The following is a 25,024-nucleotide window of genomic DNA, read 5'->3' on the forward strand; positions in this document are numbered from 1 at the left end:
GGGGCCACCCTCAGGGAACATTAGTGAGGCCAAAAGAGAGGGGAAAAAATAACAGATTCCCCCCACTCGTCAGCCCACATGGCGCTCCCCCTTTCCCAGGCTCTCTTGGAGGTCTTGCGCCAGTGCTGGCTGCACAGCTCCAGAGACGAGTCACGCTTGGGTCAAATCTGGGAGGAAAGAAAGAAGAACGCCACCCCCAAACATCCCCACCCTCCAAAGGTCATTCTTCAAGTTTTTCTTCCCAGTCACTTGTCAAAGTGCTCAGTAGTGAACATGACCCAATTACCTGTCTCAACCCAAAGCCAAGCTTAATGGGCAAGCACAGAAGCTTTGGAGGAAGAGAAAGCAACCCCTGACGGAGGGGAGCAGGCCTGGTGCATCGGCCGAGCCTGAGTGTCCTCCCACGGATGTGTCACACAGAACACCAGTCTCAGACAAGGCCACTCTGGGACCAAGAGGGAACAAGACAAAAACAAGCCCCTCCATAATCACGTGTGAACACAGACGTGAACATCTGAACATCGTTCAGGCTATGGAAACGTCCAAACCTCCTGTTTCAGCTACAGGAGTGCCCGCTGCCGCACCAATCACAGCTGTGGCCTCACTCCAGGCCTCCCTCCCTGCAGACAAGGTTTATCAAGGTTTATCAAGAAGCCCAAGGCTGGGGGGGAGGGGCGCAACCAGGTGGCTCAGGCGGTTGGAGCTCTGTGCTTCTAACACCAAAGGCTGCGATCGATTCCCACATGGGCCAGTGGGCTCTCAACCACAAGGTTGCCTGTTGGACTCCTTGACTCCCGCAAGGGATGGTGGGCTCCGCCCCCTGCAACTAACAACTGGCAACTGGACCTGGAGCTGAGCTGCGCCCTCCACAACTAAGAAAGAACAACAATTTGACTTGGAAAAAGTCCTGGAAGTACACACTTGTGGAAACAGAGCCCCAGAGAGAAGTTTCCAGGCTCTCAGCCTCACATGGAAAGGTGCTGGCTCAGGTAGTAGATGGCCGTCAGCTGTGAGTAGTTGGCCATTGACTGTTACTGGTTAGCCATTGGCCACTGATATAACTGCCGTGGCTAAGCTAGCAAGGTGGTGTGGCGTGTGGTGTGCTGGTGTGGTGTGGCATGGCACAGTGTGGATTGCGGATTGCAGAGAGGCGGATTGCAGTTAGCAAGTGAGATTGGTGTGGCAGAGACAAGTGGACGGCGAGTTGCGGATCGTGTGGCTCCTGCTTCCTGAGTCTCCAACCCAGCCGCCAGCAAGACTATAGTGGTATGACTCCCCTACCTATGGCTCCATGGGTGTTCCTTTTTGGCCTCACCATGTCCTGCGTTCTTATGCGGGGAGCGGGACTAGAGGCCCCAGATGGGACCCCACCTGCTACCCCACGTGACAGCACTGTTCCCCAATAAAAGTCCTGTTCCCTTTCCCCAATAAAATCTTAAAAAAAAAAAAGACGCCCGAAGGTGGAGGGGAGCAGAGGCTTGGGGAGGCTTCCCAGGGCATGGACGTGGGGCAGACAGGCTGAGGGGGTTGAAACTGACTCAGGGCCCAAGTGTGAAGTGAGCAGAGTTCTCAGATCTGTCTCACTGAGAATACTCTGGAAACGAGCGGGGTTGGGAGGATGGGGGGGTGAGGGGATGGGGGATGAGGGGTCGGGGGGACAACACTTTCGTTTATATAGGGTCTAAGCCCAGAAAGTTTTCTCATTGCCTTTCCCTTCTCTCATCAGTGACGGGCCTGGCGCCTGGGGTAACCCTATGGGGTAGGGCACATGTCCTACTTCTCAGCCCAGCCCCTCTGGCTTGCCTAGGGCCTTCTGAAGGTCACCTGGGGGTACAACCCTGGAGTCGGTGGGCCCCAGGTGCTTGGGCAGGGCTGGGGAAGAGGCCAGGGTCCCAGCCGCCATCTTGACCCAATGGCGCCCCCTGGCCGACAGCAGCTGCTCAATCTCTCTGAAGCTTGCCCAGGGGCCTTCCAGCGTTGCCAGTGGCCTTGAGGGCACACTGGAGGCAGGCTGTGCTCACCAGAGAAATGGTAGCACTGCTGGCCAGGAGGCCGCCATGGGCACCAGCCCCGGATGAGGCCTGGGTGAGCTGCGCTCCCTCCACTGGCTGGCCTGGCAGGCTGGAGGGCTGGTATCGGGCTGGCAGGACAGGCCGGGCCGAGCCGTCGCAAGGCTGGAAGGGTAGCCCCCTCAGCCGCCCGCCCCCCTTCCCACTGATGTTCCTGCCACTTGGAGAGTCCGCCAAGCACAGAGCAGGGCGGGCACCGTGGGGGCTCCCCAGACGGGCCACATCACAGCCCTCCGTTCCCAAGGCAGTGAATTGGGGAAACCTGAGCGCAGGGAGGCTCCACGCTGCCCTTTGAGCAGGCGGAACAAAGGCGGCGTTTCAGCCCCGGCCTCCACGCTGGGCGAGGATCCCCAGGGACCACGGGGCCCCTGTTGGGCTGCCCAATCCCCACGGCCCAGCACATCATGGAAAGCCGTGCTCAGCCCCCTGGCCAGGGCAGAGCAGGGCCTCCCTGGTCCAGCCCGGCTGCAGTGAGCAGGTGGAGGTGGCACTGGGGGCAGCTGCTCGCCGGGTCCTGTCCCGCGCTGGCCACCAGGCCAAGCCCTCTGCCTCTCGGCCTGTTTCTTCATGAGGAACAGGGGACCAGCCTCAGAAGTCACATGGCTGCTGCTCTGGCCCACTCCCCTCCCTGGGGAGCCCCCACTGGGTGAGGCCCCAGGGCAGAAGTAGAGGGCAGGGGCCTGGGGACTGACCTGAGGGGGGGGGGCTTCAGCTTTTTTGACGGCACTGCTTCCCTAATCAGAAGATGCAGCTCTCTGAGCACTGTGCCTGCTCTTAGATCAGCTGCCACTGTCTAACTGCTCTGACTGTCACAAGCCCGGGCCCGTGGGGGACTCTTGGAGGTGAGGGTGGGGGGCCGGGGTCTTCTTAGCCCTACTGAGATGTGTTCTCGTGTGGGGTTTGCCCACTTCACAGGACAGGGTCCAGGCTGAGTTCCCGGGCCCTCACTGTAGAGCGGGCACCGCTGAGGTGGGTGGCTTCCGTCCAGCCCCTAGAGGTAGGGGGGGCTGGCACTTAGCTCTCAGCCCCTCAGTGGCTTGGTCTTGAAGTTCCCCCATACCAAGGCCTGTCACCCTGACGCTAAGGGTCACACTAAGCTGGCTGTGGGGTCATGGGGCCACTGCACCTCACGCCCTTTGTCTCAGGCTGGAGGGGGCATGGTGCCAGGCTTAAGGCTGGTTTGCCCGGCAGGCTGCAGCCCCCACGCAAGTCCCAAGTGAGGTGTGTGGTCCTCACCGGGTGGCAGGCCTGCTGTGCAGCAGGGTGACCGCTCCACAATGGACAGAACCAACGGCACCTGGAGCCCTGTCTCCGTCGGGGTGAGGCCCGGCTTTGCAGGCCACGCTGCAGAAACGCTGCCAGGCACCGGTGGTCAGGACGGAGGGCCTAGTGGGCCGTTCCTCGCTCTCTGACCCACTATGGCTAACTTCTCAAATCCAACCCTGGTCCCTGCCTGCCACTTCGCCCCACCTTCCACAGCCCACTTGGTCCCTTTATGTCCCCCCCCCCCACATCTGTACCTCAGGGGCCAGAGGGATCGTCTGCTCAAAGCCCTCCCCTCCCGTCCAGAAGGAAGCCCACTCCTCACTGGCGCTCTGGGGCCAAGGTGCCTGTCACCCCGTTGGGGCCATCACCTGCCTGGGGGTCACTGCACCCTGACCCACGGCCGGTCCTACGGCCAGCAGCCTGGTCACTCAACACTAGGGGTTCTGAAGCCTGCAGGGCAGGGGCCACAGCACTGAGGACTGTGCTGCCTCTGGTCTGGAACCTTCCATGCACGGAGACAGGGAACCACACTTCTAGTTCCCACAGGAGCCTGCCTTAAAGCATCGAGAAAGTTGTGGGTCTGAGGCCAGTGAGAGGGAGCCCAGGACAGGTAGCTGAGCCCTGGGGACAGAGCACCTGGGGCCCACAGGGCGCTGCCCCTGCCCACCCCCCACCCTGGCACAGGGAAGTTGGAGGCTGTGTGTCCTGCCCGACCCAGCAGACAACCCCTCTCAGCGGCACAACGGCCACGAGGGAAAGTGGCGGAACCAGATCTGTGCATCTCTAAACTTCCGGCCTCTGAGTCCCAGGCCAGTGCCCAGCCCCTTTCAACAGACAGGAAGGTGACAGTCACACCAGGACTCAGTGGTGACGAAAATGCACGAGGCCAAAGCGTGTCTCCACTCAGCACACCCAGCTCTGAAGTTCTTTATTCTCATCTCCAAGCAGCTCCCAGCCGGGCACACAGCACATGCACGCACACACACGCACTGCTGTGGTCTGTGTGTGTCCCTGAAATTCACAGGTAAAAACCCTAACACCCGATGTGACGGCGCTGGGCCGGGGGCCTTCAGGAGGTGCTTAGGGCAGGAGGGTGGAGCCCCAGGATGGGACCAGGGCCCTTCTCCTGTGTGAGGACAGAGGAGGTGGCCCTGGGACCCACCGGGGCCCTCACCCGACCATGCTGACCGCCTCCAGACCTGTGAGCATCCGCGTCTGCTGCGTACCAGCCAGAGGCCTTCGCTTCTGGTAGCCCAAAGACACGCACACGTGCACCCCAGCCAACTTTCCACCTCACGGGAACCCCTCGCTGGGACGAAGACGCCTGCAGTTTTCAACATGACACAGCAGCCAGGGTGCTGGGCACCCTGCAGGGATAGGGTGGCCCCAAGGTCTCATCCTTCCCAGACCCTGAGCTGCTGGGACTCAGCTCAAGGCCCGTCACGTGCCTCAGCCTTAGGTGAGGCCAGGATCACAGGGAGAGGAGGGCGGGGCTTCCATCGCTTCTCTGTGCTGTCCACCTGCCTTCCCACACGCCGGGGGCGTGCTGTGGAGCCCTCGCGACAGCCCACCTGGTCCTCCACCCACGGAGGCCGCCGTCAGAATCCACGTCCTGGACAGAAGTTTTATTCAACGCTGTCCCTGCAGCCCCTGCACAGGTGCCCTCCGTGTGCTCCTGGTGGAAACCTTCCCTGGGTAGGAAAGGGACTCTGTAACGGGCGCCTGGGACAGAGCCACCAGCAGGCAAGTCCTCCTGGCCAGAGCTCCAACTTGGAGAAGACAGGACGGGCCTTCTTGGGCTCTCCCGGGCCAGGCCCCCCGGTTCAGCGGCATCAACCCGGGTAGACCCTGGCTGGCCACCCTAGGCTCTGCTCCATCACATCTGCTGCCAGCACTTAGAGCGCGGGACCCGAGCCTGGACTGTCGCCGGAGCCGTCGGTGGCCACTGTGGATTTGCTCTTGCCTTTCTGGAGTGTGTAGGCAGACGGCCCCAGACGCAGGATCTTCCCACTGCCCAGGCACTCACCCCCTTTGTAGAACACGGCAAACTGCAGAGGAGAGAGGCCGTGTCAGCTGCAGCGGGACTCGGCACCCTGGGCACCAGGGATGTGTGCACAGCAGCCAGGAGCCGGGCCTGCTGGTCTGGGGCGGGAGGGGGGACAATGCTCTCTGCCTCTTCTATCTGTCCCAGTCCCTGGGGCCCACCCGCCTGGAGGCAGGGCAAGGCCAGCGGCCCCCACGTTCACTGGTCTGGTCGTGTGACCTGAGCACCCACAGCCCCTCCCTGGGACTCAGGTGCTCTGGTGGGGAGAAGCCTGAAACCCATCGGCCACAAGCCACTCACCAGTGTGGGCCCCGCTGGGGGCCGCCAAGCAAGTGCTAAAGCCCATCTCCACTCCAGGGCGGGCCTGCGCCACACGTGGCCTTCCTGCCGGGTGTCCCCTCCCCCCTCCGGAGCTCAGCTGGGCTGGGCACCCACTCACCTGTCCCAGGGTGAGGGCCCGCACAGCCTTCACAGCCGTCACCCACACGGTGCCATCTTGGTTGAGGGTCAAGACACAGGGCACTGGGTGAAGAGAGGGGCCCTTGGAGGGACACGGCCTGGCCTGGCCGTATGTGGTCTGCCCCAGGTCTCAGGCCCCGGGAAGGAAGGAGCGCCAGGCGGGCGGAGGCAGGGTCCGGGGTGGGAGGGAGGACCGTGCAGCCCGCCTGGGCCCTCAGGAAGCACACACACTACCAGGACCCTCAGCTCAGCGCTGACCTCCGGGAACCCTCCCCGCATCCCGGACAAAGGAAGCTGAGCTGGGCCCCCGCGCCTCCCAGGCCTGTCCCCCACGTGGGCAGAGGGAAAGGGGCGTTTGAACATGGTATATAATCTTCACAACAGGGGCTCTGCTGCCGGGGGTCTAATGCTAAGGCCAACGTAAATCTGGCCTCTCCCAGCGATCGCAGCCGCTCAGTCACCTAGCGCCATCTGGTGGCGGAACCGGAACTGGCACTCCATCATCTTGTCGCGGACCAGGGCTGCGGGCGGCTCCTCCGCGATCCAGTGCACGCGGTTGGTCCGCAGCAGGTCCCTGTACAAGGCCGGGTGGTCGGTGCGCGGGGCCTGAGGAGCAGGATGCGAAGGTCGTGACGCCCGGGAACCCTTGGCCGCAGGGACCCCCTGCCCCATGGCCACCTCACTGTCCTTCACTAACAACAATCCTGACAGCAAACACACATGAAAATTGAAGTGTCTGACATGGAAATTCATGATTCTCTCAGGAGCCTTTTGACCCCATTTTGCAGAAGAGGGAACTAGGCCCAGGATGGAAAGTCACTTGTCATGGTCACACTTGGCAAGCAACAGAGTGCATGCAATCTGACCTCATGACTGTACTCAGCAGTCCTCCTTCAAGTTCAAGTTTCACTGCCACCACAACCCGCCTGGGGCCAGCGCCAGGGACACGGGCCGGCCATGCCCGTGGCTCATCTCTCGAAAAGGCCACTGCAGGAATCCCACCAAACCCCAAGTGCTGGCTCACCGGGGCCAGCTGAGGCTGTCTGCTTCTGAGGACCCTGTCCCCGACCCCCAAGCGCTCCTGGCCTTCCAGAGTCTAGCTAGCCTGCCCCTGAGGCAGACCAAAGGTGCTACGTCCTGGGGTTTCGGGCTCTAAGAAGGCGGCAGGGAGACCATACAGAGACAAGTGTCAGTAGATGACGCTTCTGTTTTTTCTGAAAGTAAAAGAGACCACTGCATTTTACACTAAAATCACTTTAATTCACGCTTGGCTGGAATCGCTGTCCAGGCTTTTACGCCCACAGCTCTTCTTGAAAGGAGATGCCCCAGAACTGGGAGGCGGTGGCTGCTGGCCTCTCTGCCTGTGTCTAAGAGAATGTCCCCCAGCTTTGTGACCAAGCACAAGATGGCACCCAGCTCGCTCAGAGCAGGGCTTCTCAACCTCAACACCACTGAGATTTGGGCTGGATCATTCTGTTACAGGCGAGGGCTCCTTGGCCTCCACCCACTAGACACCAGTGCTGCCTATTCCCGCCACCCTCCCCTGTGTTGTGACAACCCAAAATGTCCCAGACATTGCCAAATGTCCCGAGGGGCACAGGGAAGTCAAGCTCGCCCCTCTGGGAAGCCCTGCTCTAGAGCTCAAGGAAGGAATCCAGGGGCACAGTGGCGCAGGGCCCCCCGTGGCAGACAGCCTGGTTTGGTCCTGGCTCTGCCACTGACATTGTTCAACAATCACTTGCTGGAATGTTCTGTGTGCAGACCCAATCCCAGGTCCTGAGCGACCTCCTCTCCACAGGACCTCCTGACCTCTGAGTCTTGCCCTTTGGCAAAACCCTTGGAACAGTATCTACCTCTAGGGACTAATGTGGTGATTCATGGAGTTACCAGCATATAGAAAGGGCCTAATAAGTACGTTACGCGAAATGCTCCTGGCACCTCAGGCCAACCCCCAGAGCCAGAGGCCAGAGGCTCAGCAGCCACTGCTGCTCCGCGGGGCTGCGCCACCCTGCCTGGTGGCGCCCACACGGTGGCCCCCGGCACCACCTGAAAGGCCAGCCCGACTCACCACAAACACGTCGCCCTTGACGCTGTCCTTCTCCACCACATACCAAGGCTCGCGTAAGCCGCCGATCTTGGCTCTCTGGCCCAAAGTGTACAGGAACCAACCTATGGGAACAGTTTCTCAGTGAGGTGGGGACGAGCCTCAAACACCACACCCCTTGTGACGGGAGGAGGGCGGGCGGGCAGCAGGCGGGCTCTGTGGGCCACCAAGGGGCAGCCCGGAGAGGCCGAGGTTCTCCAACCACCAGTGTCAGCCCCGGTGGAGCACCCGAGCTCGTCCCATCTGCATGGCCGCCTGGGTTGGGCTGCCCCTCGCACCCTGCGACCGCCTGACCCACGAGGAGGACCACTCCTTAGAATGTGGGCCGAGTGCTCATTTGAAGGCACGAGCACCCACTTGCTGAGCCCCTGATGTATCTGTGGGTGTCACAGGTGTGCCCCCACCCGGGCACCAGCTGCTGCCCCGATTTCTGTGCCTGATCCCTCCTGACTACCTCTGTGCACCCCATCCCCACAACAAATATCACAAGGCCAAATGGCCAGGCCACCCCTCCATCCCTGCCCCAGAATGACACACGTGCGGCAGAGACAACTGAGGGAGTCACGGCGCGCAACTTCCTGAAAGCCGACAACTGAACCGCAGGCCTCTGGGCCATGAGTCCTCTGAGCCTCCTGCTGGAGACAGGTTGGGAGCACCCTGCAATTGTGTCCCCAGCAGGGCTGTCACCTCCTGCCATCTCAGAAACGCTCAGGAGCCTGTGACATGTAAGCCCCGCTCCCCCTACAGAAGGGGAAGCCATCTGCCCAAAGCGCGGTGGGGGATCTCCAAAGAATGACCCATTTGTGAGCGTGTCCATGTCTGAGCGGCCACCCTCGTCCTTCCCGCAGGTCGCACCCACACCAGGTCAGCACTCATGTGGTCATCAGGCCGCCAAGGGCACAGCCCCCCCACTCACTGACCCAACTTCCGCCCTCCCGCCCTGGGCAGGGACCTCTGCCGGACGTGCTTGTCCCGGTGTGCCCCCCGCCATGCAGTGCAGGCCCACGGTGCCCCCGCCCCCCGTTCCTGCCCATGAGTGAGCAGCACCCCCGCCACATACATGCAGGACACCTTCTGAGGCCATCTCCTCACACTGTCCTAAAGCATGAAGCTCATGCTTTGAAGTCAACCTAACTGCTTTCATCAGGGTGGAATTTTTCTGTAGTTTATTTCCTTTATATAGTGAAAAAGTAATTCTGTAATTCTATTTACAGGGGCTTATTGCATAACTCAGAGAGCGAAGTCTTTGAATCAGATTAGCTGCCACACTTAGAAGGAGACCACATTGGGAAACACAAACATCCCTGTCAAAACTGCTATGGCGGCCCGTGGCCCACACCTCCTCCCCGGGGCCCACACCTCCTCCCCGGGGCCCACACCTCCTCCCCGGGGCCCACACCTCCTCCCCGGGGCCCACACCTCCTCCCCGGGGCCCACACCTCCTCCCCGGGGCCCATACCTCCTCCCCGGGGCCCACACCTCCTCCCCAGGGCCCACACCTCCTCCCCAGGGCCCACACCTCCTCCCCAGGGCAGGCTCCGCAACTCAAGGAGTTCACAATGAAAAGCAGCCAGAGGTGCGGCTCACCTTGATGTGTCCCCAGAACTTTATTGTCTTCTATAGAAATAAATTTACCAGGCCGAGGCTGTAAATACTGGAAAACAAACACTTCATTACTACGAGACCAGGTCTGGGGCAGAAACATGGCTCCATCCTTTCGCATCTAAGAACACTCACCTGAAGGATGAAATTTTCAAAATTTCTTTTACCAACGAAGCAGATGCCCATGCTCTGAAATGAAGGAAGCCGACGTGAGATGGGGGCAGGCAGGCGTCTGCCCTCAGACGGGCCTGCATCTCCTCCGCTCAGGCGTGCAGGGGCCGCACCTCCTGCCTGGGGCCTCACCACACTTCCAGGCCCAGGGCTGGCTTTCCTCCTCCAGCACCCAGACACCAGTCACAACCCACAAACAGCTCGGGGGGCTTCCAGAATGCCAGCCTCTCGGGGTTTATTGATGGTCCTGAAGCCTGGCCCTCGCCAGCTCAGTAAGCAAAGCCACACCACTTCCATACCCAGCCGGGTCTGGCCCCGCGTTGCCGACCGTCGGACCAGCTGCCCCAGGAAAGAAAACTAAAGCTGCGTCAGCCCTTCACTGTGCATGAGTCTCAGGGGAGAGAAAGGGACAGCAGCAGGAACAGGAAGTGGAACGGCCAGGCCAGAAGCTGAAGCATCCACAGAGCATCCCCTTCCTCACGTGGCAGGTCCTAGCGCCAGGAGACTGAGCGGGACACGCTCTCCCTGCCATGATCACCAGATGGCCTTATCACTTATCCTTTGCTTTCTGTCTCTGGACTGTGGGTCCTATGAGGGTGGCTCCCTCAGCTCCTACCAGTCACTTGGAAACGGAACAGGTAGAGAAGAACAGAGTGGACGGGTAGAGGAATGGGGGGGAGGAGACAGTGACTTGCTGACAGAAGGCACCGCCACGCCCATTCCCAGGAAGACAGACAGGAAGTGGCGGCTACAGCTAAAGCTGCCCCACCTGAATGGCCGGAGTGCACCGAGCCGACCAGGGCTCAGCGGAGCTCTCTGGGATCGTCCCATCGCTCCCCACCCTCAAGCACCAGCCCCCAACACACTGGCTTTACCTTCCGCCCGTCACAGTACGAGGCTCTTTTTGGCCTCAGGGCCTTTGCACATGCGCTGCCCACTTCCTGGACTGTTTTTCGCTAACTGTCTACGTGACACTAAATTCTCAGAGGCCTTTCTTGGTGTCTCTATCCCTCCATCTAAATCTGGGCCCACGGTGCTTCCTCTCTCCCAGACCTTTTCTGCGTTTACAGTGGTATGTGCCTGTGTGTCTGCCGCTTTGACCGTCAGCTCCATGAAGGCAGGGATCAATCAATCTGCGTGCTCCCCATGAATCCTCGGAGACACAAAGAAGGCACTCGACGAGGGTGCTGGATGAGTGATGAAACCGGAGCCACGGTGCCTGGTCCTTCCTGCCCTGCTCTCTCCTGGCGGCTGGGCCAACAGTACCCAAGGAGCTACCAGGGCTGCCAGGAAAGCCGTCCATCCCAGAGGGGCCGGGCAGGGGCAGGAGGGAGCAGTCACTTCCAAGCTGCTTTCTGAATGTCAGCGGAGCCTCCTGCTATGCACATAACCAGCTTCTCCGGGTGTAGCGACCACAGGCCCCTGCTCCCGCCGGACATGCGCACACACCCCCCTCAGTCCTACCTCCTTCTTCTGAAGCACATGATGAAGTCTGTTCTCAGCAGCTATTTTCTTTACAAACTCTTTTGTTAACCCCCCCAGAGGGAAGAGGGTTCTCCTCAGGGCATCCTGGGGAACCTGGCTGAGAAAGAAGGTCTGGTCTTTAAAGCTGTCGGCTGCTTGGAGAAGCTTTACCGCTGCCAAGAGTAAAGAACAAGAGAGGTTGCAGGAACAGAACACCCGTGCTTTCTCTTCATAACGTCTTCCTGGTCACCGAGCTCGATCACCCTGGTGGGGCAGGAACAAAGCCCAGTACTCAACAGCAGACTGCTGAAAAAAGAACCTCTGTGGTTCATGCCAGAAAAAGTCTCACTCCCAATTCACCTACCATTTAAAACAATACAGGAAAGGTAGACTTTACATGATACGGAAATTTATTCCAGTTCACACTTTAGATGATACTATTTTCAAAGCTGAAACATCCCGCGAAAAAAAACACACAAGTTTCGAATAAATGCAGCCCATGTGGGAAAACTGGACGAGACAACTTGCAGCAGACCCCGCCGACGTGCTGTCGGCTGTGCTCTCCCCTAACAATCAGCGACGTGCTGACGTGGGGCTGTGTTCAAGGCCCCTCGGCTTCCAGGTCCCACTGCTGGGGAAGGACTGTCCGCCTGAGGCAGCTCTCTACTTCTAAGTGCATTTTCTTCGTTGGTAAAAATGCTTTTTGTGTCGAGTCCAAGCTAACATTTGTTAGCTGCCCCTCTGCGATTTCTCTGATCGGCTCTATTTTACTATGAGGAACCGTTTCCAGCTTGAGGGCAGCAGTGCGGAGGAGTGACACGACACTGATTCAGAAAGAAGGCCCGGCCCCAGCTCTCGGCCAGGGCAGGCCTGCCTGGTGTGTGAGAGTTTCTGTGATTGTAACTGCTGAGTTTCCCACTTTGAAGTTTAATAACTAATGGAAACAACTAACTTAGTACCGGTATTATGGATTCTTTCACCATTTTTCGTATCTCTGCTAAGAGAAGCCTCAATAAGCTGCACTCAGAGCGGCTGCACATGTGTAATACGCTTGCTGTGTAGTTAATGTTTCCCACCCGTGACCCCAGATTTGTTCTCACATTTGTTGTGGGAGGTAGAATTACCCCTACTTCACAGACAAGGAAACTGAAGCTCGGGCAATGAGAGTAACGGGCCCAAAGTGGTGCCAGCACCAACAGGAGAGCTGCAGGCTGAGCCCAACCACCTGAGTTTCTATTCCATCGCTTTTTACGTGCAAAACAGCAAAACCAGTTGAAAAATGAAAAACAGAGTTCACTCAACCAATCATCAGGCAGACTCATTTGCCAAGTGCTGCTTTTTGTTCCAAAAATAAATTCAGTCAAACAGTGTGTGTATCAAAGCCTCAGAATACTGGGAACAATTTGCATTTTCTCGTAGCTCTGAGTTATTTGAAAACAACTCAAAATCTATTATTTTTACAAAGAAAGCTGGCTATCCTAAACCCTAGAAAGGAAGTAACACCTGCTGAGGGCCTGCTGTGCCGGGAGCTTTACTCTCGCACCTTCCCCTTCGCTCCTTCAGGCCCCATGGTCACAGGTCCAGGCCAGTGGTGCCACTCGCCACCTTGTACAGGACAGGAGATCTACCAAGAGCCCCAGCTTCAGGGCCGACTAACCCCGGGACCAGGCTCTCTGCTGTCCCCTGTGCCCGCTCCCCAAGGGCCCAGGCCCAGGCCAGGAGGCCCTGTTCCAGGTCTCCAGGGCAACTGTAATAAACTAAAAAGCTTTAGTGTTCAAAAAAGACACACTGCAAATAGACACGGTGGTATTATTAAAGTAACCACGTCAAACCTCCTCAACAGAAAGTGTGCCACCGAGGGCAGAGAAGTCTCAGAGTGCCCGTGGCCCATCAGAGAGTCCGGGCAGCTCTGTGAGTGAGGCAGAACATTATTTAGGAGGTGAGCAGGCACGTCTACTCAAGGTCCCTTCGTCTACTCAGGTCCCTGAAATCCATGTTTATTGGGTGAGTTCAAAGCCGTGTCTTCCTGATATGGAGGGAAGGAAAACAGGGGCAGCCAAGCAACTGCCACCACACTCAGGACTCCCGTGACAAAGTGCACTACTGCATAAGGGCTGCAGCCTTCCGAGTGGGCTCGGTGACAGAGGTCAGAACTCAGGTGGGGCCTGGGACAGCAGAAAGGACATGCGTTATGGAGCTGGGCAGAACTGGGCTGAGATCCAGCTCTCCCACCGAAGGTACCCAAGTAAAACGACTTCTCCAAGCATCAGTTTCCTCACCTGTGAAATGGGATGGGTGTATACACCTCCTGACCCTGCTAAGAGGAGGGAAATGATACAAGTGCACAGAAAGCCCTGGGCTGGGGGGAGCGGCAGGGGGCCGAGAGGCGGGCTGGCCACAAGGAGAAACGCTCATCTTTCCAGGTTCCTACAATACAGAGATTCCTTGCAGAAACGTGGCTCTGAGCCCATGTTTCTTTCACTTCACAGCGAGGTGATTCCTCTTTTCTACACACAGATGTGCATCAGGACGAGCCAGCAGCTTCCTAGTGGCTGTTTGGCATGTATGTTTTTCTAGGAAAGCAACACTTTGCTGCCTTTGACACTGATACACTAATTTGTAAACATAATCTTTGTAAACATAGCTCTAAGCCTGGCCACTGGGCCTGGGCTGTGAACACCAGATCCCAGTACTCGTGTCACACTAAGTATACCTTCATCTCAAGCCCTCGGAAACGGACTGCTAAGTAACAGGGCCTACAGCACTGCAACGACTGTCAAGTAGTTCCTCAAGCATTGTGGGAACCAGCAAGCCACCAACACGCAGTGTCTACAACTGGGCTATACATTTTGGATTCCATTTCCCACCAGCCTTTGCCGGGCCCCCGAGTGGGACTTCTCCTTTGGCCCAATCACAGGCCTTGGGGGAAAGGACCCTCCGGTGACTGTGCCTTTTCAAAGAGGAAACCAAAGGAAACAAGCTGGCTTGGAACACACGGAGGTCTGGCAGCTACGCTCAAACACTGACCCACCGTCATGCTTCAAAATACTTCACTTTGTTCAGAATCATAAGCTCTGACCTGGGCACGTCGACTTACCATTTCTAACTTCAAATCGGTTTCTGAAAAGCCCTTCTGGCCTCTTGATGTGCTTCTGCTGAAAGACTTCTTCGTCTTCCAGCGAAGTTCTTGCATAGTGACCGGTGGCAACTGCATCGGCTCCTGTGAGGTTTGTAAAAACACAGGGGGAGCAGACTTCAGGCTTGTGTTGGATGGTCTTGGCCGGCGCCAGCTCAGGTGCTTAAAGAAGCACACACCCGAGTCTCACCCTGAGGGACCCGCCCACTCGCAAGGGGCACACCTCAAGCTCTGGTACCTAAGTGGCCCTTACTCCTCATTTAAAATGAGAGAAACTTGCTACAAGGTTTTACTGAATCTTTACATGCCTTTCAAAAGTGACTATCCATTCATCCCTTCTAGCTTAAGGAAAGAGTCAGATATGCACACAGAGATTTAAGTACCAAAAGCTCATTTCAGTGTTTCTTATGCTAAGGGAAAACTAAAACCAACCAAAATGTTTAACGTTAGAATATGAAGTAAATGAAAATGCCATCATGATAATAACAGTGCCACTTACAAAGAAATTTTAATGACATGGGAAAATGCTTATGACTTAGGCGGGAAAAAAAAAAAAAAAAAAAAAAAAAAAAATATATATATATATATATATATATATAATCCAAAAGTCTATTCGTTTGATTCTGGGAAGTGAAACTACAGATGACATTTTTCTCTCCTGGTTTTACTGTTCTGTAGTTTTAAGCTTTCTTTCATAAATACGTATTAGTTTTATCACAGTGAAGGACCATCCAGCATATTCAATTTTTTCTTTGCACATAATGAAAAAAGTGAAAGAACCTCCCAAGGCACATATTAGTCCATAACCTCTCCCTGTGTGCAAATGTCAGATACTCAGTATTGCAAGATTTTTCTGGAAGGTGCAGCAAAACCGACTCAGTACTTAACCAACTGAACTAGCTCAGCATAAAACGGAAGACACAGCAAGAACAACCTGCTGCATGTGACCCCCTGAAGAAGGACGCTGAGGAACATGAGCTCATCCTGGGTGATTTCCTAATAGAGACAAAAAAGCCGCTTAAGTCTATGTCCTTGTAGAACCACCACAGGTGTGCAGGTGGCACCCGATTCCTCTGGGAGGAATGCCGAGATCGCAGAAGTTCAGGTTCCGTGAGTTTTAGTCTGTGCTGCGTGGTTCACGCAGTAAGCTCGGACTTGGAAACATTCAGCACAAAAATTCCTTCCAAAGCTGCCCTATAGATGGCCCCCTCGGGGCTCCCTGAAAAGCCAAGGATACAGGGAGCTCCGCACTCTCCCAGGAACGCATTCCCCTCCAAAGAGCCCTCTGTGCCCTGCAGGGAACGGCTCCCCTGCACACTGCACATCTGCCCTCTCGTGTCACATGCTGGAACACTCCAACACTGTAATCCTAACTCAGATGCTTGAGTGCTGCTGTGATGGCCCTGAAGGAATCACACAGGTCATCATGTGGCATATTTCCAGACACACCCACAATCAAACTCAATTCACACTCCATGTGACTGTCACTCTTTTTCCTGAGAAACTGAACTCAATGTAGCCCCACAGAGGTGGCCTCCCTAGGGCAGGCCAGAGCAGAGCCCTCTCCCTTCCACAGACACTCTCTGACTGCAGGGCAAGCTCCGGGGCACTGGGTTTGACGCCAGACACCAGACTGCAGGCTCACAGGCAGCTCGGGGCAGCTAGTGGCACCAGATCTTTCCCATCTTGTACTGGGAGAATTAATTACTGAGCATAGGTAGCAAACTTGGCATTTATCTGCATTCAATTTCACATTTTCGGTGTTAGTCCAGGGCTCAAATTTGTTAAGACTTTTTTGTTTTTGTAGGTATTTTTTCACTACCTCACTCCATGAACCAACTTTTCGTCTTTGTCATCTCAGCTGCCGGTCACTTGTACATCAGATCTGCATGCCTACTTTGTCCCCCTCTCAGTCATAATGGAAGTGCTGGCAGGACAGAGCTGCCAACAGACCTGTGACACCACTGGGTCCCTGACACACAAGTATGTGCCTGGGCACATGGCCAGACACAGCAGGGTGAGCTGAGATGGGACAGAACGAACTGAAAGGCCAGTACCGGAACTTCAGAAGCTCTTATAGTGACCCCAAAAGCAAGGGATGGAAAAAGAACCCAGCACACACACAGCACAGCAGCAGGTGATAAGGGACAGTCTGAACAAGCACGGCAGAGGCGGGAAGGCTCCATGCAGGAATGGGGAGGTGCCGGCGGGCAGACGGGAATGAGAAAGCAGAAATTTAGGGACCGACAAAATCTGGGGGCGGCTGCCGGGGGCAGCGGGGCCTTGGCCACAGGATGGGCTTTCAGAACGGGCCACTAAGACACAGATTTGAATCAGAGCAACAGAATAGAGACCCAGGATGCAGAATCAGGCATGGACACAGGCTGCTCTCGGTTAGAGCGGAAACCCGCTTCTGCAAGCAGAAGTCGGAGTAGGACTAGTGAAAAGGATTAAGTAACAATGAACTCAACACCAAGTTTCCTGAGCCCCGAGTCAGGGCTCCTGAATCTCAGCATGTCTGGGACTGAGCGGCTCCAGCAAGGCTGAACCGGCAGGCAGGGCCCAGGGGCCCCAGCTCTCAACTCTCTGGCCCGTGATCCAGCACTTCTCTCCTCAGGGCTCTGTGAAATCCGGAAGCGGGCGCTCCCGAAATCCACTGGGCCTGTCCTTGTACTTGAGCGGTTCATGATGAAGAGGCATCTCTCCTCCCAGTGAGCCTACCAGGAAGTTCTTCTTACTCAGTAAAAAACAAAACACTATCATTTCATTGCTTCCTTTCTTTCTGAAAGATGACATTGTTTACAAGGTTTTGGCTTCAGGCTATCTCTGAAAATCTTGTGAACTTTTTTAAAAACAAATGAAAACAATGCAAATTACTTACCAAGATTATCCACAGCATAATGAAAAAAACAATTGAATTTGATATGCTTGTTGCAGACGATGTCAGGGTTGGGAGTCCTTCCTTTTTCATATTCATTTAAAAAATCACTGGAATAAAAGGAAAAAGAACGTTTTCATTTCTAAGTGTGAAATATTCTTCAAAAAATAAATCAGATACATCACTTGTTTAGAGTTTCTCCTTGTCTTACCTAAACTACAGTTTTCTGCAAAGCACGAGCACTTTGGCTCACAGCTGTTTTCAGTTTTTTCATCAAACATTTGTTTAAACCCAGCTGCACTCTCCACCTGCATCTATGATAACTACCATGTTTCCCCGAAAATAAGACCTAGCCGGACCATCAGCTCTAATACATCTTTTGGAGCAAAAATTAATATAAGATCCAGTATTATATTATATATTATATTATATATTATATTATTTTATTTTATTATATTACACTTGATCTTATATGTTATGTTATATTACTATTACATTATATATTACATAAGACCTGGCCTTATATCAACACCAGATCTTATATTAATTTTTGCTCCAAAAGACATATCAGAGCTGATGGTCCAGCTAGGTTTTATTTTCGGGGAAACACAGTTAATAAGCCTGGATAAAAAAAATAAAGGATTATCTAGTAGGTTGGTGCAAAAGTAATTGCGGTTTTTGCAATTGTTTTTAACTTTTTATTTTTTTTGTATTTTTATTTTTTTAAGATTTTATTGGGGAAGGGAAACAGGAATTTATTGGGGAACAGTGTGTACTTCCAGGCCTTTTTTCCAAGTCAAGTTGTTGTCCTTTCAATCTTAGTTGTGGAGGGCGCAGCTCAGCTCCAGGCCCAGTTGCCGTTTCTAGTTGCAGGGGGCGCAGCCCACCATCCCTTGCAGGATTCAAACCGGCAACCTTGTGGTTGAGAGGACGCACTCTAACCAACTGAGCCATCCAGGAGCTCAGCGGCAGCTCAGCTCAAGCTGCCGTGTTCAATCTTAGTTGCATGGGGCAGAGCCCACCATCCCTTGCGGGACTCAAAGAGTTGAACTGGCAACCATGTGGTTGAGAGCCCACTGGCCCACGTGGGAATTGAACCAGCAGCCTTCGGAGTTAGGAGCATGGAGCTCCAACTGCCTGAGCCACCGGGCCGGACCCAATTGTTTTTAACTTTTAAATCGCAATTACTTTTACCCCAACCTAATATCACCTGTTGCTATGGCTCAGTGGCCACTCTGCCTCCCAAAGGCCCACAGGGCGTGTGTGTGTGTGTGTGTGTGTGTGTGCACACTCACGAAAGCCTGCTTCCTCTGATGCCTCCCACCAAGTGGGAACAAAGTAACCCGGAGTTACAATTCGAGGCTCCAGCAACCAGCCCACAATCTCAGCCTGGGAACCCAGGTCACTGGGCAGATGTGCCATAAAACACTTTTCTCATGTGACCACACGCACCCCTGAGGACTCGCAACGGCCTGCTGCTTACAGAGGACCAGGCGCCCTACCTGAGCGCCTTCTGCTCTACTGGACTGGCTGGACATGGGAGAAAGGTCACTGAGCAAGAATCTCATGGTCTCGGAGTACTCACAGCAAGAGGGGATCGACGCCCATTTCAGGAGTTTAAAAGTGGGTGTATTTCTGGTATACGTGATCATTTTCTCATTTACCCTAAAGCTCTCCATTGATTAATAAGGGTTAAAAAAAAATGCTGCTCAAGAGGGTCGCATTGAGGAGACACACGAAGACTGCAGAGGGTCACAGGTCACGAGCACCTTGGGCTTTAGCAGGCAGTGACACTGGTCCCTATCGCTGTTCATGCCTCCCAGGAGTGCATAAAACTCGTGCTGCTCCATATTTTCAACACTGGAGATTATTATACTATTTTCTTTTTTTTTTAATGTTAGAAAGTTGTCAAGAGGTCCATTAAACTGTGAACGACTTAAGGATGAATCCATGTTTGACTCTCTGAATGCCCACAGCTCCCCAGACTTTTTCTATATAACAAGTACTAAATGAAAAGGTTGCCCATTCAAAGCCGTGTATGAAAAGCGTATGCTGTGAATGATTTCCTCAAGAGCATAACGGAACACGCGTCAGCTGCCATTAGCAAAAACAATGGGGCACGGCCTGTTTGGTGGAGCAGGAGCGGCGCTGCACTTTGTGCGGGAGATGGAAAGACCACGTGGACTCTGACCTTAGATGGCCAAGTGGTCTGGAACGAAAGGGTTCCAAGCTGCCGAGCTAGAGGGCACTATGAGCAGTGGACGTTCAGAGCAGACGCCAGTGACCACAATTATAACTGCGCCCCCAGGCTGCGGGATGGGGCAGGTCAGAGGGCAGACTGCTCAGAGCCCGGTGACAGCAGGCAGAGGTGACGTAATACTCTAATGGGCTCTCCCTTCACCCTGAGGCTCGGTGCAGGGACAGTAAGAGGAAAGCACTGGGAATACTGGCTGGGAACCTGGGCTCTAAGCCAACGTCTGCCCCCCCACCTCCCGCAGAACTTGGGACGAGTCATTCTACCTGCCTGGTAGAATGTGGCCAAAAAATCACATTCACTCACACACTTTCAAAACTTAGCAACGAACGGTGAAGTTTACACTTACCTGGATTTCTTGCTATCACCTCAAACCCTGCAGTGCTCAGAGGAATCCCTCAAACCAGCTCTCCCCACCGCTCCAAACTTGACCTTGACGCCACCACTGGCTCCTCCCCTCTTTCTCTTGCCCTCCACTCAGGCTCCAAGGCCCATCACATTGTCCCCCAAAGTGAGACCCAAAGGACCCCGCCATCAGCATCACCTGAAGTGCCTGTGACAGTGCGGGTTCCGGGGCGAGCCCAGACCTGGCCCAGGTGATTCTTTAGCCTCACATCGACTGCCCAGGGCATGTGTCCTCTGGGGACCTGTCACAGCCCGCCTTCACCTCCCATCCACACTCCCACGTTATCCAAATCTCCAGCAGCAGCATTTCCTTAGACTCTCTGCCTTCAGTCGTCTCCATAACTCACCCTACACTTGGCTGCCAGATTTGTCTTTTTAACAATGAAAACAACAAAAGCTACATTTATTGCCTACTGAGGATTAGAAAACGAGGCTTAGGAAAGTCACGTAAATTGCCCAGGGTCATGCAGTAAGTGGCAGAACCAGGACCGAACCCATGGATTTTCTGTCCCTAACCCTAAGCCACCCCTGGGCATACCCCTGCCACCTCGGACCCTTCACCGGCCACCCAAGACATGCAGCCTCGTCAGGGCTCAGCTCTGCAGCCCTCAGCATCCTTCCTCTGCAGCAACAAGGGTCCAGCCAAATTTTTCGATAGTCACAAAAGAAATGATGGGCACCTCTCCTCCTCGTCACCACTGCTCTTGCTATCCCACTTGGAATGTCTTCCCTACTCCTCTGTGATTTTCAAGGGCAGGTCCAACGTCCCCTCTTTCGTGAAGCCTTCCCGCCCACTCCACACGACATAGTTCTCCGTCCTCTGAGCCTGCAGTCTTCATAGACTCTGGTACCTCCTACATGCCACTCACCACCATTACCTCTCTTGAAAATAATGCCCTTCCCCCAACTAGCCTGCAAATTCCTACAGAACGGAACCATGGTTTATATCTTTTTGTTCCCAAATGTAGCACAGTGCCCAGTACAGAGTAAGCACTTCATAACTGTTAGGATTATATTTGATTTTTAAAGTTTTTGTGTTTGTTTTTTGTTGTTTTCAAAAGGCACCGAGGAGTGGCTCACCTAAGTCTTTCCTCAGAACCCCTCAATCACTGGCCAGCATGGCATGGGCACTCACCTCGTGACACCTTCCCGGGGGGGCCTCTGCCTTAGCTCCCCTACACTAAGCAGCAGAAACATCTCAAGGTTCAAGAGGCAGCAAAGAGACTTCTGGAAGGTGGCAAAATAACAGAAGAGCCAGGGGTCTTTGGAATCCAGGCCTGGCCTCTAACACAGGGCTCCCGAGGGCGGCTAAGGCCTCCCGCCCCCGGTCTTTGGCAGTGGTGCTAACGAGCGGTGGGCCATGACGCAGTCTGGCTGACTCCGGCGCCCCTTCCCTGGGCCAGGGCCACAGCACATCAGGACGCTTTCTGCATCTGTGAACTGCACGCACCTGAACACATCGTTCCAATACTCCTTCACGTAGGACACCTGGCGGAAAGGGATGTCCAAGACTTGGCAAACTCGGTAGGCGTCCTCACAGTCTCTGTCGGCAGCGCAGACGCCATGTTCATCCAGGGAGTCCCAGTTCTTCATAAACACCCCCGTCACCTGGTAACCTGTGACAAAGGCAGGCACATAAAGTCAACCTTGGGCGAAAAGGGCAGCGGTTGCTGAGATCCCAGCAGTGCCCTGGCATGCCACGCTCCCGCGCCTGTGCGCTGCTGTCCCTGGCAGTCCCTCCTCTGCCACACGGCCTCCAGGGCTCTGAGTCACACCTTAGAGCGCGCCGGCTGACTGTCCCCGGCCGACTTGGCGGCACTCCGGCAGCACTCTGCAAAGGCTCCCATCATCACAACACATCGTTGGACTGAAAGTGTTCGCAGGACTCCAGGATATGGGCAAGGTGGTATTGTTTTCATCTTCATGACCCCACCCCCCGTGTCAGCACAATGCCTAACACATACAGAGGCTTACTTAGTAAATGTGCAAATAAGGAGCAGAAATTCAACAAGATTTTTCAAAACAAATAAAAAGCACCAGTTATCAGACACGTGAACTCATTTCAAGTTATTTCCAATTATCACCTAAGGCTGAGAGTCTAAGTCCTCAGACAAAAACGACAACTAAACTTTGGCTATTTTGTTCTAAGGGCTGTAATACCTATACGTTTTATGATCTAGTTTTTCCCTTTTCTGGTGCGACAACTACCCAACCAAACATTGGAGAGCAGCTGTAGCCTAAGATGGAGTGTCTTAGTGAACACGCAGGCAGGCGCCTGCCCGTGTAAGAAACCGGGTTATTTTGGGCAGCCTCAGGGTAATGACAAAACTAAAAGGCCACACTGGCAAGACCACTCCCACCCCAGCAGGTCATCAGGCCCTCCCTGCTCTGCTCCCCAAAGCCCGCTTCTGCTTCTCTTACAGCGCATGCCACGTGGGGCTCCGGTTGTTCTAGGCCTGGCTCCCCACAACCCACTGAAGCATAGAGCGCCTCAAAGGGCAGGAGCTGTGTCTCATACAACCCCGCGTCCCCAGCACCTAGCAATGCCCGGCACAGCACAGGGACTTCAATAGTGCTTGTCGAATGAATAGACAGCCACACAGAGCTTTAAGCATCTTCTATAGCCTCATCTGCCTGACCATTTTCATGGAGATATGACCCACTTACACGGGCACAGGCTCAGGCACTCGAAGATGGGACCTCAGTGCCTAGTCTACCCTTTACTTTCCAGGGGCACGTGACAGGATGTGTACCTCCTAAGACTGGGAAAGCCCTCCAGGCCAAGAGGAGAGGACCATGCTTTTTCTTGGCTACATCCATCAGCTTCCCCCCAGGAAGGCTGGAGTATGAAGTTGTACAGCCTGGATGCTGGGGAGGAAGGAGAGCTTATCTTCCTGAAGAGTAAATGATATACCTGGTCTCCCCATGGCCAGTCTTCCACATCTCCCGAAACGTGTCACACGCCTTGTCAGGAACTTTCAAGGGCTCTGCATTGTCTACCCAACATAACCTATCACATTTTGCCATGTATAATGCGCACTTTTTTGCCCAATTTGTGAGGGAAAAATAAGGATGCGTATTATACATGGGTAGTACTTAATTCGTATCTATATAAACATTTTTAATTCTTTAATTTATGCTTATGAGTTAAAAGTGTAATTCTAGAAATCAATAACAATATCCGTCTGGAAAATAATACCCTTGAATACGATAATCGGTTGTTGAACTTACGACGAACTTGCAACGAGGAAGAGTTCTTGGCCTTGTATGGTGCGTAAATATCGTAAATTAGTTACCGGTACCTCTAGAATATCTTGTACCTTGTATCTGTTCTTGTTTTATAATTATTTATTACATAAAATTTCTTGTACCATGTTAAAAAATAAATGCTAAAATTCCTTTGTAATGTAAAAAACAAGTACCTAACTGTAAACAAAAATTTTAATTAAAAAATTAAAATGAAACATTTTCTTCCCTGAAAGTTTGGGCCAAACACATGGGTGAACATTATACACGGGCGCGCATTATACACGGAAAAATACATAAAACTGCTAATAGAACACCTTCCACAATCAGGGTTCAACGTCCTCCTCTCCACCTCCTCCTCCTCCTCCCTCCCGGCCAGACCCGGCCAGCACTGTCCCGCCTCCGAGCTTCGTGCTCCGCCCAGCACTGCTCCGCACTGTTGCCGGAAGGCCCTTCTTCCCACCTCATCTGTCCCATTCTTTGCTTAGTGAAATCCTGCTGTTCCTGGAATCTCAGCTCAGATACCACCACCTCTGACGCTTTGATTCCCCCTTTCTCACAACTGTAAATTCTATTTAGCATTTTTTATTCTCTCTCTCATAATGGCTACTTATTAATACTGTTTCCCCGAAAATAAGACCTAGTTGGACCATCAGTTCTAATGCTTCTTTTGGAGCAAAAATTAACATAAGGCCCAGTCTTATTTTAATATAAGACTGGGTCTTATATAATACCCAGTACAATATAATATAATATAATACCAGGTCTTATATTAATTTTTGCTCCAAAAGACGCATTAGAGCTGATGGTCCGGCTGGGTCTTATTTTCGGGAAACACGCTATGTACTAATAACCACTAACGTTTTCTGAGTGCCTAGTCTGTGCTGGACACGGGGTAAACCCTTTGTGCGCACTGTCACTGAATCCTTCCAGTCCCCCCGGGAGGCAGGTGTCGCCCCATTTCACACGGGGGGCGCTTAACTCACCGGCCCAAGGCCCGGGGCCTCCCTCCCTCTGCACTCCGCGTGCCCGGCGCCGAGGGCGGCCCACAGCGGGGCCCACGCGTCCCTGCGAGGACGGGCCGCACAGGAGAGGGCCACACGGACGGGCACTCAGGTGGGCAGTGACCTCGGCCCCTGGTCCTGGGCGCCCGTCGCTGCCCGGCGGACACGCTGGCGCTCGCGGACAGTGTCACCGACTGAAGGGAGCACAGACGGTTCACCGCCCCGCCGCCCCGGGGATCTGGCCGCACACGCCGCCTGACGGCTGTCGCGGGACTCGCAAGGACGAGGACCTGTACGGAGCGGGCTGTGCCCACAGAAGCCAAGTGCCCTCCCGAGCGCGTCGCCTCCCAAGGTTAAGTGAGGACGTCGGGCCGGGGAGCCAGGGAAAGCCGGAGAGTCGCGATCCACAGCGTGGTAACCGGGTGGCGGGGCCTTACTGCTCCCACGCAGTGCGGACTGCGGCCGCGCACACTCCCACCCTCAGGCAGGAGGTGAAGAGCGCGGCGCCACGCGAGAGGACACCGTCCCACCGCGCCCGCGCGACAGCTGACGCCCGGAGAGGGGGCGACGCTCAAGGCCACGCAGGGCAGGGGCGGGACTCTCGAGACGGGGCCGCCTCACCTCTCCGCCTCAGCAGCAGCGCGGCCACGGCGCTGTCCACGCCGCCGGACAGGGCGCACACGACGTGCCGCGCCGCCAGCATCCGCACGCCACCGACTTCTCTAACTGCCGTTGCCACTTCCGTGCCGCGCCGGAAGTCCCGCCCCCGCCGCGACGCTCCGCGGACGTGGCCCAGCTGGAAGCGTGTGCCCGGCGCGCAGCGTTCCGCCGGGCCAGGGTCGCCCGGAGCTTCCACGTTCGCCCGAGGCCCTGCCCGCTGTCCTCCTTCCCGGACGCGCAGCGCTGCCTGACTCTCAGTGCT

The 25,024-nt window shown here is 54.9% G+C and overlaps 1 protein-coding gene across 4 annotated transcripts; it reads right to left on the reverse strand.

Moving 5' to 3' along the window:
- Positions 1-4,233: 4,233 nt before the first annotated feature.
- On the reverse strand, positions 4,234-24,875 carry TRMU (tRNA mitochondrial 2-thiouridylase). Of its 4 annotated transcripts, XR_012494195.2 has the most exons (12): positions 24,724-24,875; positions 21,303-21,468; positions 17,197-17,303; positions 14,277-14,399; positions 11,180-11,352; positions 9,680-9,733; positions 9,530-9,596; positions 7,907-8,007; positions 6,863-6,990; positions 6,300-6,444; positions 5,819-5,901; positions 4,234-5,383 (listed from the first exon to the last, which is right to left on the reverse strand). XR_012494195.2 is itself a non-coding variant. In XM_074326585.2 (11 exons), the coding sequence occupies exons 1-11, from the start codon at positions 24,803-24,805 to the stop codon at positions 5,231-5,233; spliced, it is 1,254 nt and encodes a 417-aa protein (XP_074182686.2). In that variant the 5' UTR covers positions 24,806-24,875; the 3' UTR covers positions 4,234-5,230. The 4 variants fall into 4 exon arrangements, 3 of the variants coding, with proteins under 3 accessions (XP_074182686.2, XP_074182688.2, XP_088651964.1); XM_074326585.2 differs by lacking the exon at positions 6,863-6,990; XM_074326587.2 differs by lacking the exons at positions 6,863-6,990; positions 24,724-24,875 and adding an exon at positions 24,085-24,639.
- Positions 24,876-25,024: the final 149 nt, after the last annotated feature.

Source organism: Rhinolophus sinicus, chromosome 1 (assembly GCF_057876585.1).
Source record: "Rhinolophus sinicus isolate RSI-liver-muscle chromosome 1, RSI-T2T, whole genome shotgun sequence".
NCBI lineage: Eukaryota > Metazoa > Chordata > Mammalia > Chiroptera > Rhinolophidae > Rhinolophus > Rhinolophus sinicus.

Excerpts from the sequence above, each read along its gene's own strand:
- TRMU (XM_074326585.2), bottom strand. The coding sequence starts at position 24,805 with ATGCTGGCGGCGCGGCACGTCGTGTGCGCCCTGTCCGGCGGCGTGGAC. Across the intron at positions 17,304-21,302 it reads TATTGGAACGATGTGTTCAG|TGATTTTTTAAATGAATATG; the intron begins GTGCGTGCAGTT and ends CTTTTATTCCAG. Across the intron at positions 9,597-9,679 it reads TTGAAAATTTCATCCTTCAG|TATTTACAGCCTCGGCCTGG; the intron begins GTGAGTGTTCTT and ends TTTGTTTTCCAG.